We start from the raw sequence: 19,414 nt of genomic DNA on the forward strand, positions 1-19,414 counted from the left end.
CTTCACTTTTGTTCACAAAACACTTCACTCTTGTTCAGAAAACACTTCACTCTTGTTCACAAAACACATCACTCTTATTCTGATTTTACTTCACTCTTGTTCACAAAACACATCACTCTTATTCTGATTTTACTTCACTCTTGTTCAGAAAACGCTTCACTCTTGTTCACAAAACGCATCACTCTTACCATGATTTTACTTCACTCTTGTTTACAAAACGCATCACTCTTATTATGATTTTACTTCACTCTTGTTCACAAAACACTTCACTCTTGTTCACAGAACACATTACTCTTATTATGATTTTACTTCACTCTTGTTTACAAAACACATCACTCTTGTTTACAAAACGCATCACTCTTAGCATGATTTTACTTCACTCTTGTTTACAAAACACATCACTCTTACCATGATTTTACTTCACTCTTGTTTACAAAACGCATCACTCTTATTATGATTTTACTTCACTCTTGTTCACAAAACACTTCACTCTTGTTCACAGAACACATCACTCTTATTATGATTTTATTTCACTCTTGTTTACAAAACACATCACTCTTGTTTACAAAACGCATCACTCTTAGCATGATTTTACTTCACTCTTGTTTACAAAACACATCACTATTAGAATGATTTTAGTTCATGTTGCCTCCCAAATGATAGACAAATGAGTAGAGAGTATGAGCAAAAATGACAAAATCAATCAACAGAAAATCACGAACTCAATTCTCCAACATACAATGGAAAGAAAACAAAAAAGGAATTCGAAATTAGAGAAGGAAAATGGAGTAATTATCATCATATCATTCTCGAATCGTAATTATAGCTAGGGATTGGTAAAAGCCCCTTGTAGAACCCTCTATTTCAAAATCTCCTCCAAATCTCACTAATTTACAAAATGCAATATCGAGAATAAGACGAGAATGCGAAAACAAATAAATGTTGATGGAGTTGAGCAGAAGCGAGTTCCAGTTGCGGCGCTGCTCGGTAATGAGATCGGTTAAGATTCAGCGAGCGGCGAACAGCCCGGCGGAGGACGCCTTCAGTGGAAGAACCGGCGCATGTGCGGCGGCGGCGGAGAGGTCGGCCATGGCGGTGGCTGGAGACAATTCAGATTCAGATTGTATAAATTGCGCAGAAGACAATTCACGCTGATACATTTGAGATATTGAATTCCAAAAATGCCCTTTGGCTATTATTTTTTTATAAAAATCTGCAAGATTATTTAAGCCATAAGATTAATTTGGAGTATAAAGATGTGTGGCTGAGATTTGTTCTCTAGTTATACACTTAAGATTAGTTATACATTGATCACTATCCTATATATATATATATATATACATATATATATATATATATATATATATTCCATTACAATTCTTCCATTCGGAAATCGGGGTTCCCCACTCCCTCAACTTAATAAAAAATATAAAATTAATACGCATAATATTATTGCATTTTTCCTAAACGAAGAAAATCACAGCCCAAATTAAACTTTTTTTGGGGGGTCTGAGAACTCGCCTTTGGCGTAATCTGACTAATCCTACTCGATCGGATTAGCGGATTAAAGCCGAAAGTCTCCCAGCGGGTGGCTGGGTTTGAATCCATGACCTCAAGGTCATCACATCTCCGCGCTGCAACCCGTTGGTAAACGTTTGTTTTTCTTTCTTTCTACTTTTTTTTTTATTTAGGGGAGATAATGTGATATTGTAGTACTAATTTATAATTATATATATTCAATTGAGATATTTTTTGTTTCGATTCAGATTAGTTCCCAGTTAAATCATCTTTGTTATTTTTGTAACTACCAATTATAGTCCCATACAAGATTTTTGAGAAATCACACAAAGAATTGATTACAAAAAAAATCTGTACAGAAAATTATAGATATACGCTCTAAAACAAATCTCAAAATGTATACACCGAAATAATCATTTTTACGTATATTCGTTAGAAACAAATAATGAGCCTTGGGCTGTCTAAACAATTATTAATTTATTCTTGATTTAAAAAGTAGATACATGAATCATCTTTGCAAAAAAAGGAAACTAAAAACTCTAAGAAAATCCTCGCATCTCTAAAACTTTCAAGAATGGAACCATTGACAAGTCCAACTCCAACCATACACTAAAACCCATTTTTTATGTAAAGATCATCTCCAACCATACACTAAACTCAAATCAATTTTTGGTGTTTTCTACGGCTTTACTCTGAATAGGGTGTTACTGCAAAAATTTATGAGATATTGCAAATCGGTCCATTATTATTTAATTATGTGAATTAAAACACAAAAAAACATATAGATGCTCGATTTCAAAAGTATTTGACTTGATATGACGTAAATATAAAATAAAATGCTCCTCCGGACTTACACTAGTTGATCAGTTGTGGGAACAAACACAAATTTCAGAGTCTTGAATTTTTTTCAATTTTATATCTGATATTTTAAAATATGTTTTGGTTTATGTTTTAGTTTATGATAGCATGTGAAGTGTATATTAATTTTTAAGTTATTGTATTTTTTAATATAGAGTATATTTAATAGTATATAATAAGAAAGTTTATTTTATTATTTAATTTAATATAAATTTTTGATATAATGTTGTGGGATTAATGTGTAATTTAAATAAATATGTAGGTGTAATTGAAAAGGTATAAAAAGTAGGTGGATATGGAATACTCTTTTGGGCTTGAGTTTGGGGTAAATGATTGGAGTAAATTTACTTTTGGTGTTAATATATACCCAAAAATGAGTTTGGGTTTGATATAAATGGTTGGAGATGATTCAGTTAGATTTCCTCATTTACTGCATGTACATTTATAATCCAATAGTCTGTGAATCTAAATAGTTTAATTGTCATATCAGAGAAGCATATATATATATATATGGAAGAAGGGTAGTGTTATATTGTTAATTCAATACTTAATTGCTAATTATAATTAAATAATTGTCATTAAATATTCAAATTAAGAGCCTAGATCATTAGCCCTGAAATGTCAATACGATCAACAAAAAACGTCAATAAGAGTATTAAGGTCAATTTACAACAAATTAGCTGTAACTAACTTTTGAAAAATATCTCATAACTTTAAAACGCATATAACTTTCTAGATTTAAATTATTTTTTCGCACAACATATATCAAATTAAAGATAATTTCATAAGGATTCTAACGAGATCTCACTTGCATATGTTCCGATGTCAAAATTTGAAAAAAAAAATTCAAAAAATTTTAATTTTTTCGTACAACAACAAATGTCAACATGATATATAAAATATGTCAATATAATACATGAAGAATGTCAATATAAGCAATGTGCTAACAATCTCAAAGCATTACGTTGACATTCTCAAATTATTGTGTTGATATTTTCGAAACACTATATTGATATTTTTATCCAAAACCCTAATTTAGTAGTTTTTTTATCTTTTTCGATTCAATTAATAAAAATGAAAATTACATGTGGCAAATTGTACCACAAGTTTTTAAAATCTTATGATTTTAAATTAGTTGTAGTTAGCAATTAAATAATGAGTTAAATCCATTGTGGAAGAATATATATATACACAGGGGTGTATGATTGAAACTGATTTGTGCATTTTCGTGTCTAATTTGATTCTCGTGTTGTCGCAAGATATAATTACGTACTGTGACAAGATATTCTGATTAGATTGTGTGTTTTTATACGCTACTAGGGATGTTAATCGGGCCGGCCCACCGGGTTTTGGGCCAACCCTACTCGGGTTGCGGGTCAATCGGGTGCGGGCTAATCGGGTTGAGATTTTTTCGGGTTATAAAAGTTCAACCCTAACCCTAAACGCTCGAGTTTCGGGCTGGCCCAGCGGGTTAATCGGGTTGCTACCGATAAAATTAACATGCGATTAATCCAATAAATAATGACGAAAATTAGTTATATTTATAAAATATAAATATTTAGTTATGATAAATTTGAGATTTATACTTAAAACTCAAACACAAACATGATCAAATACTAATATTTGAGATTTGTGTAAAATAAAACATTAATTTAAATATTTTAAAGCATGTTTTAAAACATGTTTATAAATTTAAATATTTGTTAATGAATTAGAAGTTTCTAATTTATTTATTTATTTATTTATTATTATATTAATAAAAATTTAATATATAATTTATATGTTTAATATAAAATTGAATGTTATTTTTTTAGTTATCTATATTATAAAAATAATCAATGAAATTGTCCAATTCGGAGTCAAACAAATAGAACAATAGAAATTTTATCGGGTTTTCGGGCCAGCCCATCGGGTTTTCGGGTCTGACCCTAACGGGTTGCGGGTTAATCGGGTGCGGGCTAATCGGGTTGTAATTTTATCGGGCTAGAAATTTTCAACCCTAACCCTATAAATTTGGCGGGTTATTCGGGTCAGCCCACGGGTTGCGGGTTGCATTGACATCCCTATACGCTACTATTTCATTTTCTATGTTTTTATGCATTATTGCATTAGCCAACAACAACTTCGTAATGATAAAATATGTCATCACATGATTAATCCCTTAGTGGAAGAATATATATATACACAGGGGTGTATGATTGAAACTGATTTGTGCATTTTGTCTAATTTGATCCTCGTGTTGTCGCAAGATATAATTACGTACTGACACGATATTCTGATTAGATTGTGTGTTTTTATACGCTACTATTTCATTTTCTATGTTTTTATGCATTGTTGCATTAGCCAACAACAACTTCGTAATGATAAAATATGTCATCACATGATGGCATTTTTGAATTTACTGAAAATAATACTCCCTCCGTCCCCGAATAAGAGTAGTTAATTTCTATTTTGGGTCGTCCCCCATTAAGAGTCCCTCTTCATTTTTACCATAAATGGTAGTAGGTCTCGCATTCCACTAACTCACTACACTCATATTTTATTATAAAATCAATATAAAAATGTGGGTCATACATTCCACTAACTTTTTCAACCAATTTTTCTCTACATTTCTTAAAACCCGTGCCCGGTCAAAGAGCGACTCCTATTAGGGGACGAAGGGAGTAGTATAAGATTGGGGCCAACCCGAGGTCGACGCGCGTCCATCGTTGCTACGTTAACGGGTACAAGCAATACTACAATATACTACTCCCTCCGTCCCACTAAAGATGACTCACTTTCCTTTTTGGTTTGTCCTATTCAAGATGACCCATTACTATAAATAGAAACACCTTTATCCCTACTTTATTCCCTCTCTATTACTTTACTCGCTCCACTTAACACACAAAATAAAATTGCATAAAACTCCGTGTCGCCCAAGGAAGGGGTCATCTTCCTTGGGACAGAGGGAGTATTATTATCAACTAACAAGGCCGGGTTCAACTTCGACTTCTCAATCAAATCTTTTCCGATGATATTTTTTTTATAATATTCGAATACTTTAGTTATTTTTTTTTGTTACTAAGTTACTTCTTCCTGTCACCAGACTGCCTATATCTGCTGATATCTATTTGGATCTACGCTTTATATAGTTCTACTTTTTTAATTCAACTTGTATTCCAATAATGTATTAATTGTTGCTAACTTTCTACTGGTAGTTATAAATTATAATTAAGCTGGTACATGCACACTACATACTAGGGAATTAATGTATTACTATTCCAACTGGTTTAATTTATTAATCCCATCAAAGGTAGGTTTGTTTTTTATGAATAAAGCCAACCGCTAGTACGAGTCGAATGAAAATATATTTCATGCATTATTATTATAGTAATGCAATAAGACAAAATTTTCTGGGTCCAGCTTGACCAACGGCCATTTTAAATTGTTATATAGTGACCATGCAATTGCTGTTTTTAAATGGCTCAATTATTACTATGTTCTCCTTGTCTACTTATTTAAAACAGAATTAAGTTGACTCAAATTTGAAATATATTGGTATTGAATGGAGAAACGAGTAGCCATCATCGGCGCTGGAATTAGCGGCCTCCTGGCCTGCAAATACGCGGCGGCGAGAGGCTTCACTCCGGTGGTTTTCGAAGAGCAGGCGAAGGTGGGAGGGCTGTGGAATCACACCATTGAATCGACGAGGCTGCAGAATGCTAAGGCCACGTTTGAGTTCTCTGATTTCCGATGGCCTTCTTCTATTGAAGATATGTTTCCCACTAACTTTAAAGTGGTGGAATATCTTGAATCATATGCTCACAACTTCGGACTATTACCTTACATCAAATTCAACTCCAAAGTGATGGACATGGATTACGTTGGGGAATCGGAAGAGGAGATGCGGTCGTGGGAGTTTTGGGGTGCAACGGGAAAGCCTTTTGGATCTAAACGAAAGTGGATTCTCAAGGTTTTCAACTCCAAGGATAACTCCACTCTGGTATTATTACTTTTCTCTCCCTCTCTTGCTTTGTTTAATTAATAGTATGATTACCTAAATTAATATCAAGGGTCTCTATTGATTAATGCTTATGCTATTTTCAACCATTAGACTTTTTTTTAAGTTGAAAATGTCAAATGAAGTGTGATTTTACTTAATTCTTTTATTCTATTTTCTCCTAAGTAGGTGTTTAGTTTGCTAAATGTAATGAATAAGATTGATGGGATAAACTAGCATAGACTTTTTGAATTGATTGATTATTGTAGTATAAGACAAATTGAAGAATTATTGTAGAAGTTAACTGCAAAAGAAAATGAAATGAATTTTTTTTAATCATCGTGCAAAATTATGTAAATTGAGGACATACTACAAAACAAATTTTCTGTTAGGGGTATTTTGAGAATTTTGGTTGAAGGATATTTATAAATAAGCAATAATAATTCAATAAGGTGATTGGCTATGAATTATTAATTCTTTACTACGATCCTGCATACTAAGTTGAAACTTTTTGATGCAAAGAAAAACATCTTTTAACATTGGAACAAATTTGACCACATCTTACTCTTTCACTTTTTAAGATGATTCGGTTTACACATCTATATAGTTGGCGAATCAAGAATAAGGTCATTTTTAAACTATGGTATGGATGATATATATATGGAAATACAAATCCTTACCCGTTTTATTAGTGTAATCATATACTACTATTTAAATATTTAATTTAATTAAATTATTTTATGATATGTTTTGTCATTCAAAATAAATGTATGAATATGATTATAGGAGTATGAAGCTGAATTTGTGATAATCTGCATCGGAAGATTCAGTGGTCTTCCCGATATCCCAAAATTTGCTGCTGGATTTGGTCCTGAAATATTCTCAGGCGAAGTGTTGCATTCCATGGATTACTCTGCAATGGACAACGCCGCCGCCACCGACTTCATTAAAGGCAAAAGAGTAGCCATTATAGGCTCCGGCAAAACCGCAGTTGACACTGCTTTCGAATGCGCCATGGCTAATGGTAACAATTCTAGATCTACTCCCCCCCTGTGATTTAAAGTCTCATTTAACTTTTTTCATTCTAAGCAAGTGGATCCCTTTATTCAACTAAATCTTTATAAAAATGAGGTCCACATTCTACTGAGTAATTTTTCTATTTTTCTTCAATAAAGTTAAACAATTTCTTAAAATACGTGCTGAATTAAAATGAGACTGTAAATAGTGGAGTACTAATTTGCTGATTTAAACATTCCATTTTGATCTGCAACCTAACCAACATGACAGGAAGCGATTATCCCTGCACCATGATCCAGAGAACGCCGCACTGGGCGCTCCCCGATGCCTTCCCATGGGGCATCAACTTCGGTTACTTCTGCGCCACCCGTTTCTCCGAGCTCATGGTTCATAAACCGGGCGAAGGCCTCCTCTTCTCCCTCATCGCCACCTTGCTAACACCCCTGGTGATAAATCAATCTCCCCCTTTTATTTCAACTCGCCAATATTCGCTAAAAAAATGTTTAAGGATACTTTTTAATGAATTAAAAACATTAATTTGTATTTCTAAATATATCACCTACATTCCATAAAATATCTTTAATATTTGTGTCCTAATTATAACTAATAGACACAAAAGACAGCGTCCCAAAAAAAAATTAAAACATTCTAACGCGAGTAATTGCATCTCTAATTTTGTTATAAGTAGCGATGGGTGATTAGCAAGTTCGTGGAGAGCTACATCCGATGGAAACTCCCCTTGAAAAAGTACGGAATGGTTCCGAAAGAGAGGTTTCTCGACGAGATCGCGGCCTGCCAGATATACATGCTCCCGGAGACATTCTACGACAAGGTCGAAAACGGGAGCATCGTCCTGCAAAAATCACAAAACCTCACCTTCTGCAAAGACGGCCTCATCATCGACAACGATGATCACATAAAAGCAGACGTAGTCATCTTCGCAACCGGGTACAAAGGCGACGAGAAGCTCGCGAACATCTTCAAATCTCCCATATTCCGGAACCACATCGCGGGATCTCGAGACTCCACCATCCCTCTCTACAGACAGATAGTCCACCCGAGAATACCGGGGGTGGCGGCGATAGGATACTCTGAATCGGCCTCGAATCTGTACTCGATAGAGATGAGGTGCAAATGGTTGGCGTGCCTCCTCGATGAGACGGTGCAGCTGCCGAGGATGGAGGAGATGGAGAAGGACATCAAGATGTGGGACGAGTATATGAAGAGATACGCGGCCAATGGCAAGTATAGAAGAGCATGTATTGCTGGATTGCATATATGGTATAATGATCAACTTTGTAGAGACATTGGGGCGAATCCGAGGAGGAAGAAGGGCTTTTTTACGGAGATGTTTCAGCCCTATGGGTTGCCGGATTACAATGGAATAACTCCAGCTGCTTCTTGATTATTATTATTATTATTATTATTATTATTATTATTATTATTATTATTATTATTATTATTATTATTATTATTATTTGTATTGTTGTTACTACTCTGCACCAAATTATGGTCAATAAAAAACTATACAATAAAAATTCTGCAACAGTATGGTTATTTTTGTTGAGTACAAACTCATCCCATATCGGGGATCTAGGATAAGTTGGAAGGTGTAAATAATTCATATCCAACCCTGAGGCTTTTTTTTGGGAGTAATCCAAAAACAAATCTGTGTGGGCTTGTCACAAAGCGGACAATATCAAACTACTAACCAAACAAGCTCCCAGATTGAACGGGGCCCATGATGGCTCAAATTCGAGTCGGGCCCGTAATGTCGACTGCGTACGTGTGTTCCCTAATGTCTACGGCTAAATTGTTTTCTCTTTATCTTATAGGGCTGGGAATTCGGTCATCGGTTAGTCGGTTAACCGATAACCGAACCGAAAAATTTAGTTAGTCGGTTATCAGTTCGGTTTCGGTTTCCGTTTGAAGCCATGATCGATTATACCCGAAAGAACCGAGGGAACCGAAATTAAAATTCCCCAATTTCTATTATTTATTTTCCCTCCAAAATTCTTTTATTATTTCCCTATTCAAAACATTATTTTTAATTTATAATACGAAATATAAACATAATTATTTCTACAAACATAAGAAAAACAAAGAGCATTGTAGCGTAAGTGGTAGGCTGGCCATTTTTCTCACACATTGACTAGGGATCGAATCCCGACAACAACTTGTTATTTTTTTTTCCCAATTCGGTTCCGGTTCTTTGTTTTCGGAAAATTGGGGAGTCGGTTAACCGACTTTTCGGTTCGGTTAGAACCGAACCGATTCCCAGCCCCAATCTTATGGCACTAGGAAACACTTAATTTTATATAGAAAATTTGTTTCACCTACCAGATCTTTGAGATTGTATGTTGGCATGTTGCTGGAAACGAAAAAATTTGGAGCTGTGATCAATATTCATAAATTGCTATAGTGAATTATTGAGACAGCATGATAGGATTTCACGTGCTTTATTTCGCTTCGGGTTTCGCATTGAATCATCACGTTCAAGCGGTACGAACTATTTACGGATTTGCTAATGATCAATGATTCAGTTCGATCTGAATTTATGCGCTGTATATAGAGTACTGTAGTTGTTTTATTTCTTTGTTTCATATGGCAGGATCTAATAGTAGAGATATTCTAGGATTGTTAATTATATATTAATTATTTGACAAATTATTATTGTTTATTAATTATGGCAAATTATTAAAAAAATCATGATTTTTTTGTCAAATCTTAGCCAATCCCACAACTTTTCATGATTTTCGTGGAATTATATAATTGACCGACTGAGAAAAATGTCAAAGCAGTAAAGCAGTAACTGATATTTTTTTTAACAATTTGATACGTTCAGTATTCCATATCAATTTCATATCTTGCATTATTATTTAGTTGCATGATTTAATTAGATAATTTAGTGATTGCATATCTTTTACATGTTTTGATTGTCTTGCTCAATAAGTTAGTATTAGTATTATAAATAGGGATATTTTTATTTTCTTCAATCAATCAATGAAATCATAATTATTTGTTTTTTGTTTTGTTTACTTTTTCCGCATACAATTCTAGTCTCTCCAGATTGATCGACGAGGCTCGGTTTTCTCGCGGCTTTCTTTTATCTTCTTCACTTAATAAGGGTTCTTCCCTTATCACAATTTTTAAAATAATTGTCAATTAACGGAGAAGGTAGGTCTAATTTAGTTACAAACAAACAAAAAAACTTGATATATATGTTGGAGCTAAGTGCTTTCATGTGGATATTGTTTATTTTTAAAAGTTTAAAACTAACTTAAAAATAAATTAATGGTCCGTCCACGAGTGTACACTAGTATAAAGTGATGTAGTCTAAAAAGACATAAAATATTGGAGTATATTTTCTGAAAACATTGAATACATATTTTATATGTTTATATAATATTCCTTCCGTCTCCAAAGAATATGCACTTTGGAGTCGACACGGGTTTTAATGTAAAATTAGTGAAGTAAGAGAGAGGTAGAGAGAAAAGATAAATAAAGTATTGTTAGGGGAGAATGTGTCTCACCTTATTAGAAATAAAAGACTTTCTAAAATTAGAAAGTGCATATTCTTGTGGGATGAATTAAAAAAAATAGTGCATATTCTTAAGGGACGGATAAAGTGTAAATATGAGATGTTTAAGTATTAAAATTATTCATTTTGATTTTCATCTTTAGCATTTCGTCTGATTATGCTGGCTATTTCGAAATTCTGAATTATTATGATTATATATAGTTGAAATTATAGTTTGAAACCAATAAAGTATAGTAACGATTAGCTCACACTTGATTGGCCCACAATTCAAAAAAGTCTAACCCATAAACCAACGAGTTGATCTGCTAGACATCCCTGATTAAAAGACGATGTATAATTAAGTGTGTATTTAGAAATGATTAATACATGCCAACAAATAATTAATTGATTTGTTCAAATCCAAAACTGAACGGAAACGCTTAATTACAATTTCGACAAATACTCGTATGTGCTTATAATTAATAGGGATATTGGCTCTTAGTTAGGGATGTCAATTTAGCCCGCAACCCGTGGGCTGGCCCGAATAGCCCGCCAAATTTATAGGGTTAGGGCTGAAAATTTCTAGCCCGATAAAATTACAGCCCGATTAGCCCGCACCCGATTAACCTGCAACCCGTTAGGGCCAGACCCGAAAACCCGATGGGCTAGCCCGGAAACCCGATAAAATTTATATTGTTCTATTTGTTTTACTCTAATTCGACACTTCATTGATTATTTATAATATAGATTACTGAAAAAATAACTTTCTATTTTATATATTAAATATATAAATTATATATTAAGTTTTTATTAATATAATAATAGATAAATGAATTAGAAACTTCAAATTCACTAAAAATATATTTAAATTTCTAAACATGCTTTAAAATTTCTTGTTTATGTTTTATTTTGCATAAATTTCAAATATTAGTATTTGATCATGTTTATGTTTGAGTTTAAGCATATATCTCAAATTTATAATAATTAAATATTTTACATTTGATAAATATAACTAATTTTCACCATTATTTATTGGATTGATCGCATGTTAATTTTATCGATAGCAACCCGATTAACCCGATGGGCTAGCCCGAAACCCGAGCTTTTAGGGTTACGGTTGAACTTTTATAACCCGGAAAAATAACAGCCCGATTAGCCCGCACCCAATTGACCCGCAACCCGAATAGGGTTGGCCCGAAACCCGGTGGGCTGGCCCGATTGACATCCCTACTCTTAGTATAATAAAATTTTAAAAACTTGGATTTTTCGCATGAATTTTAAACTTGGCAAAATATATTACAAACTTTACCTTAGTTTGTTATTTCCCACTGGCGAAAAAATTATGACAAATAATATCATGATACGGTTTTTTCCCGTAATTTCTCGACAACAACTTCGAGAGCTTCAAGTTCTTCAATCTTTGATGATAGTTTTTCTTGAAATACATCCTCCAAAATTGTTCTTCAATCCATTAATATAGCTGGATTTTTTTGTTGGTGGATAATAACAAGTTCGGATAAAGTTCGCGGGAAAAACACAACGTATTAAAAGTTTCATGGGCCAATATCCCTAATTAATAATGTGTGAAGAAGAATTCCATTGTTTTGATTTCATCCTCATTTTGGAATTGCCGTGAATAGCAAATATGCACTCGTTTTCTCCATATACTTGTTGGGTCTTTCAAATCAAAATTTTTATTCAAATTTAATTCTAGCTCATAAACTATGTTGTTTTCAGCCGTATCAAATTAAAATTGTTTAAATTTAATTCAAACTCAAAATTCAAATACTACTATAGTACTCATAATTTTATCAATTTTATCTCCCAATTAATTGTGTTGCCCGGAGTAGAATATCAATTTTGTTGTGCAAAATTTAATATTCGAGCTCCATAATAAATTTTATTTAATGAATAATCTAGAATCCGCTTGATAATATCCGGAGTATCGTACCAACTACCAAGAGAAATAAAATTTTATTTAATAATCTATCAAGTATAAAAAAAAAAAATTATACTCCTATTTAATTTTGTTGTGTGGAGTAGCGTATCAAATTTGTTGTTTCAATTAAATTGCAGCTCATTACTCGAAAACACTTTAAATTGAAAGGCATGCAATTGTTCGAAAAGCCAACAAAAATTAAAAAGTATTACGAGTAGTATAAAAATTGAGCTTATTTTCCAAAATTTAGAAAATGTCAGGTTTTTTCAATGTGTTGGGAGTGCTGGTTGTCGACATTGGCTTGGGAGCTAGGATCGAACACACTACCATGGTTGTCGACGGAGGCTCTGTAGATGGTCACGTTATGAGTCTGTTTTGCGGCCTCAGAAATAGTATCGTTGGCTGCCAAACCTGAAATGAAGCTAAAACTCTATGGTTTTGGAGTATCATTTTAATTCATATTTTACTATTGTAAAACTATATTGATATTTGCGTTATCACTTCATCATCATATTTATTATATGCTACTATTTGTTCAAAATTATTGAAATTTATGTTTCTAGTCGGATCATTAATTTACTAGTATTAGTTGAATATCTAAGCAATATCTACATCGAAAATACTATATGAATATAACAATAAGAAATTCGAAAAGAGTTGTTTATAGCAATAAGAAATTCAACTATTTATTCATTTTTTTTATGAATTAAAAAAAAAGTGTCACTCCAATCTGATCAACCGGCAGGTATAAATCCACGAAGTGGAGAATTAAAATCATTTTATAATGAATATATCTGTCCACACAATTTTTTCAATTCACAGAAAATGAAGAAAAAAACCACCCAGAAATTTCCTATACTTCTCCTCTCTGTGCTGAAATCACCGATATATATAGGCCTGTGTATCTACATATACACGTCACAACGAGATTCATCAAAGACCGAAGCGCGCCACCGCCGTCAGCCCTGAGTTATGGCCGTCGCTGCACAGCCCTCTCTCCGCCTCCACCACTATTATGCTTCCTTTCGCATGAATCAAAGCCCTTTTCGTAATCCTCAGCTCCATCCTCCCCGCCGCTCCTCTCGTGCGAGAATTCGAGCAAGCTCTGCAGTTGCTCTGGAGCCCGTGCGTCTCTTTCCTCACTCCTTTTATTGTTTATGTGCGTCTCTTAGTGTGTGTTTGTGTAGTGGCGGGAAGCGCGCATCTCGGAAATGATCAATCGAAAAATGATTTTCTGGTTTCGGTTTATTAGATGTCGATTAGCACATTCAATTTTTAAAACTGAACCTTGTATGCATGAATCGTGATATACTCTTTGCATCTATTGGAGGTGGAAACTTGTGTTTGGTTTTATTTTAGGCTCTGGAAATCTATCTTCTAATTGTGGTAATGTAAAATGTTTAAAGAATGATAAAAGGGGGAGAACTGTTAAGATAAATGATTTGATGTATATGTGGACGCATTTTCAAGCTAGTAGGTCTTGTCAACATTAACTGGCATGAAAATGTCTTGATTTGTTAAGGATGTAAGTTAAAGAAATAGAGAAGTTTTTCGTTTTTGGAGAAGGAAAATGAATCAAATGATAGTAGAGAAGTCTAAATGGAATTTCTTGTTCAAACACTTGTTTAAGTTAACTTATGTTGAACAATCTGATCTCACGTTGTGAAGGAAAGTGCATCTCTCTGAGGTTAGTGTCATTGTGCTAAATATATTGAGACTAGCTGTGCTTACCAGGAATCAACCACTGAAGTCCGAGATACTTCCTATGTGGACTTGTTTGCTTGTCCAATTTGTTACGAACCTTTGGTACGAAAAGGCCCTTCAGGATTCAACTTGTAAGTTTATTTTTTTTTATATGACCAAGCTTTTCAGCATGATGTGTTGAGCCATGATTGTTCTAACTCAAGTCCACGATGATGCAGGCAAGCAATTTATAGGTCTGCTTTCAAGTGTAGGGCATGCAACAAGTCTTACTCGAGCAAGAACATGTATCTTGATCTTACTGTTACTTCTGGAACAAAGGAGTATAATGAGTTCCAACCAGCTGGGACTGAGCTATTCAGGTGTACTACGCATTATCCTCTTACCATCGTGTCCTAATCCATTATTTTACTTTTATATATATATATATATATATATATATATATATATATATATATATATATATTGTTGGGACATAATAGAGTAATTGTGTAATCAAGATAAACAGAAACGTAAAGAAGACAGATTTACGTGGTTCGCCAATTGGCTACATCCACGTACAGGAACGAAGAACAAATTTTATTCAGAGTGTTTTCAGATTATGACTACAAATTTCAGATCTCATATCTACAGATTACAGAATTACATAGCTACAGATTTCAGATTGGATCTCAAATCACTGAATTATGTGTCCTACTCTCACATAAATAGGCACACATGAGATCTTATCCCAATTCGGAAACATAATCATATCCCAATTAGGAAACAGATTCAAGGCATACTAACAAATCTTCACCATAAATAGGCACATATGAGATCCTATCCCCATTCAGAAACATAATCCTATCCCAATTAGGAAACAGATTCAAGACATACTAACAAATCTCCACCTTGACTTGAATTTTCCCTTGCAGATGCATCATTACAATGCCAGATACCAAACTTCTCCTTTCTTGCCTCAGATTTGCCATAAACCGAAACTATTTCTCCCAGTGAATTTGTCGACCTTCACGTTCAGAGCAGACATTTTGATCGATTAACACAGAATCCTAACAGATGCGGAATTCAAAACCCTAGTCCGAAAACCAGGCTCTGATACCAGTTTGTTGTGACATAATAGAGTAATTGTGTAATCAAGATAAACAGAAACGTAAAGAAGACACAAATTTACGAGGTTCGCCAATTGGCTACATCCACGGACAGGAACGAAGAACAAATTTTATTCAGAGTGTTTTCAGATTATGGCTACAAATTTCAGATCTCATAGCTACAGATTACAGAATTACATAGCTGCAGATTTCAAATTGGATCTCAGATCACAGAATTATGTGTCATACTCCCATATAAATAGGCACACATGAGATCCTATCCCAATTCGGAAACATAATCCTATCACAATTAGGAAACAGATTCAAGGCATACTAACATATATATATAGGGGCGTTATTCTCCTATTCATCCCTTAGATCCTTTATTCTTCTTAATATGGGCCGTTAGATCTCATTCATCAACGGTCCAGATGATCTGCATTATTACACTATAATGGTGCATTATTAGTCGGTGTGCATTATTCAACTGAAAATCTGCATTATTACACTATAATGCATTATTAGTCGGTGTGCATTATTCAACTGAAAATCTGCATTATTACACTATAATGCATTATTAGTCGGTGTGCATTATTCAACTGAAAATCTGCATTATTAAATGACACGTGGCACCAATCTAACCGTCGGATGACAAAATCGTGGGGCTGAAATTAAAAAGAACAAAGAACAAAAGATACAAAAAGGAAATGAATACATCCCTATATATATATATATGTATATGTATATATATATATATATATATTGGTGTTGCGAGTGTGATTCATAACTGTTTAAAGTGTTATGCCGATGATTTATTTTCCCACATACTATTTTATTGATTGTGAAATGACTGCTTCGGAGTAGCTCTTTGTGCCATTGTCTCCGTATACTTTATGTGGAGCTATGAACTCAAATAAATTTTTTATTTAGTATTTTTCCTACAGTAGATTAGAATCTTGCATTTCATTTAGCAATGTCTGGTCATGTGATGTAATCTTCATAAGGTAGCAGAATTGGCACCCTATGTGCACAAGAGAACCACTAGGAGTACTAAATAGAATTTGAGAACTTATCTTCTCTTTACTGGAGGGACTTGCTTTAGCCCCACCAAATGAGGCAATACGTGTATATCTATTATATCTGGCTACTCCTCTTCTGATTTGCAGGGTCTCAATGGTTTTTCCGGAAGTCCTGTCTTGTTTGATGGGGTTTACTGCAGAAAGCATACCATTTGAGGTTTTTCGTCCGGCCATGGTTTAGAAACCTTATTAGATGACATGAGACGTTAAATTTCCTCCTTCCTCCCTGCAACAAGCGTACTGAAGTTGATCCCTTCAGAACATTAAATCAATTTCCTGGAATTTTGTATACTTATTTAGTTAAATATGGACACTTGATTTTTGTTAGTGCGAAATTTGTATGTATCATATGGGTTAGGTTTTCAAACTTGATGTTGGTGTCCTCGCATTTTCCAGGAGTCCACTTGTTTCGTTCGTATATGAGAGGGGCTGGCGCCAAAACTTTAACCGCAGTGGTTTCCCTGGCCCCGATGAAGAGGTAAAGTACTATATTTATGCTGCACAGAGCTTAAATCTGGAAAATTGGATGACTTTCATGAACTTTTTCTTAAAGTGCATTAATAAAAGGATGAGCACAGTATCTTGGTATTTTGAATTCTCCTGTTGGATTTTAAAATTCATTGTAACACATTAACATTTTTTTCCTGCTTAGGGACAATCTACCACCCAGGAACCAACTGAGTTAAGCCCGTGCGGGCACATTTTTTTCCTGCTCATATTGCATATGCTGGGCCAAACTACAAATCTAGCTGATTTTTGCCGATCTGTCTTTTGAAATTATGTACAGTTCACTATGGCTCAGGAGTACTTTAAACCAGCTAAAGGTGGAGTGCTGGTAGATGTGAGTTGTGGCAGTGGTTTGTTTTCCAGAAAATTTGCGAAATCAGGGGCTTATTCAAGAGTCGTTGCGCTTGATTTTTCTGAAAATATGCTTCGCCAATGTTATGATTTCATAAAAAATGATGAAACTATCTTAAGCTCGTGAGCATTTCTCTCCTCAGTTACCTCTTTATATTTACTGACTAGAATGTGGATACTTGAAACATTTTCGTTCAGCTCATTTAGGACTTTGTATCCCTTAAACTAAACAATTTGACCAAATTTTGATTGGAACTGGGCAGGGATATTGCCCTTGTGAGAGCTGATGTTTCAAGGCTTCCTTTTTCATCTGGTTCAGTTGATACTGTTCATGCTGGTGCAGCCTTACATTGCTGGCCATCTCCTTCAAATGCAGTACGTTGTTTTAGGACGTCTCAATTCTCCAACTGTTTCAGACGAGAATTTTCTTTTGTATTCTTGCTCATTCAACTGCTTCTTTGTGTGTGAGTGTGTGTGTGTGTTTCTTATTCCCAGAATTGCGGGGAGGGAGGGGGGGTAACTGATGAGGGTAAAGTAGGCCCCGTTGTGATTGAACTCATGCATTCTGTAATGTGATTGAAAACTTGTTAATGGACAATCAGGGAAATACTTGATGAAACTTCATTTTTCGATAAGCATGTGGACAAATAAGTATCCATGGAACAAGTTCCATTTGCCTTTCCTTAGCTTCTTGGAGTTGATCTTAATCTTAGATGATATATATAGATTCTGGCATGAGTAAGTTTCCATTTGATGTATGATTCGTTACTACATTTTGCTACCGTGTGTAGGTTGCTGAGATAAATCGGATAATGCGAAGTGGTGGTATTTTTGTTGGAAGTACTTTCCTTCGAGTCACTTCATCAACTCCTACTTTCTTAAGGCCTTTCAGACAGGTTATCCATTTTATAATGATGCATATTCCTAACATGCTCTAATGAAAAGGGTTAGGGATGTGGATTTTCATTCTGCGTGGTTGCTAGGAGCACTGAAATCTCTAATGTTAAGTTTGAAACAGAAATGCCTAACGTCGTAATGAACTTTAGTATCGATTTGCATGCTTTCTGCTGAAATATGTTTCTGTTTTGTTTTGGCAGAGAAACACAAGGAATTATAACTACCTGACAGAGGAGGAGATTGAGGACCTATGCATCTCGTGTGGGCTCATTAATTACACCAAGAAAGTTGAGCAGTCTTTTATCATGTTCTCTGCACAGAAACCTTGATTTCTTGCATTGTTCTGTTCTTTTCTTCCCAAATGTATGTGTATGTAAACTGTATAGGGGTGCACCCAAATCTAGCCAACGTTGTAACTATTATAAAAAAAAATTGTAGGAGGTAATTAAGTGGTTCCCTTCTCTTTCTCTTTCTCTTTCTCTTTCTCTTTCTCATTCTCATTCTCATTCTCAATATATATCTAAATAGTTGTCTAATTCCATCACTCTTGGGCATACTAACGGCCTCTCGTTTCTATTTCTCTCTCAGGATTATAATTATAAGCATATTATGGAAAATATTTTGTGTACAAAGCATTTGTCTACTTTCATTTTTATTTTCTTTTTTTTTACACCTTCGTATTAAAGTGTACATGCCCTGCATATTATATGTATTGATGTATATGAGGTTGAGCTATATTACTTGAACTGTATTTTCTCTTTTAGTTGAGTGCACTTTGTATTCAAGTAACACCATTGTTTATTGATCGCCATAAGTGACTTCTATAAATATTTATATTTTGAAAACACAAAATTCTTCATTAATGGTCTGTATTGATGAATTTCATTACAAAAACACAATTTCAGTAGATGCAGTATAGATAAGTATAATAAGAATTCAATTAAGCGATAAACAAATGAA

The 19,414-nt window shown here is 34.1% G+C and overlaps 2 protein-coding genes across 2 annotated transcripts; both read left to right on the forward strand.

Moving 5' to 3' along the window:
* Window positions 1–5,856: 5,856 nt before the first annotated feature.
* On the forward strand, window positions 5,857–8,807 carry LOC121806549 (probable flavin-containing monooxygenase 1). Its single transcript, XM_042206633.1, has 4 exons — window positions 5,857–6,358; window positions 7,142–7,379; window positions 7,643–7,818; window positions 8,061–8,807. Exons 1-4 carry the CDS (start codon window positions 5,921–5,923, stop codon window positions 8,775–8,777), a joined length of 1,569 nt encoding a protein of 522 aa, XP_042062567.1. The 5' UTR covers window positions 5,857–5,920; the 3' UTR covers window positions 8,778–8,807.
* Window positions 8,808–13,628: 4,821 nt separating this feature from the next.
* LOC121806260 (uncharacterized methyltransferase At2g41040, chloroplastic) lies at window positions 13,629–18,921 on the forward strand. Its single transcript, XM_042206242.1, has 8 exons — window positions 13,629–13,956; window positions 14,566–14,666; window positions 14,754–14,894; window positions 17,096–17,177; window positions 17,487–17,680; window positions 17,821–17,932; window positions 18,349–18,453; window positions 18,655–18,921. Exons 1-8 carry the CDS (start codon window positions 13,804–13,806, stop codon window positions 18,781–18,783), a joined length of 1,017 nt encoding a protein of 338 aa, XP_042062176.1. The 5' UTR covers window positions 13,629–13,803; the 3' UTR covers window positions 18,784–18,921.
* The last annotated feature ends 493 nt before the right edge of the window (window positions 18,922–19,414 follow it).

The sequence above is a fragment of the Salvia splendens genome, chromosome 6 (genome assembly GCF_004379255.2).
Source record: "Salvia splendens isolate huo1 chromosome 6, SspV2, whole genome shotgun sequence".
NCBI classification, from domain to species: Eukaryota; Viridiplantae; Streptophyta; class Magnoliopsida; order Lamiales; family Lamiaceae; genus Salvia; species Salvia splendens.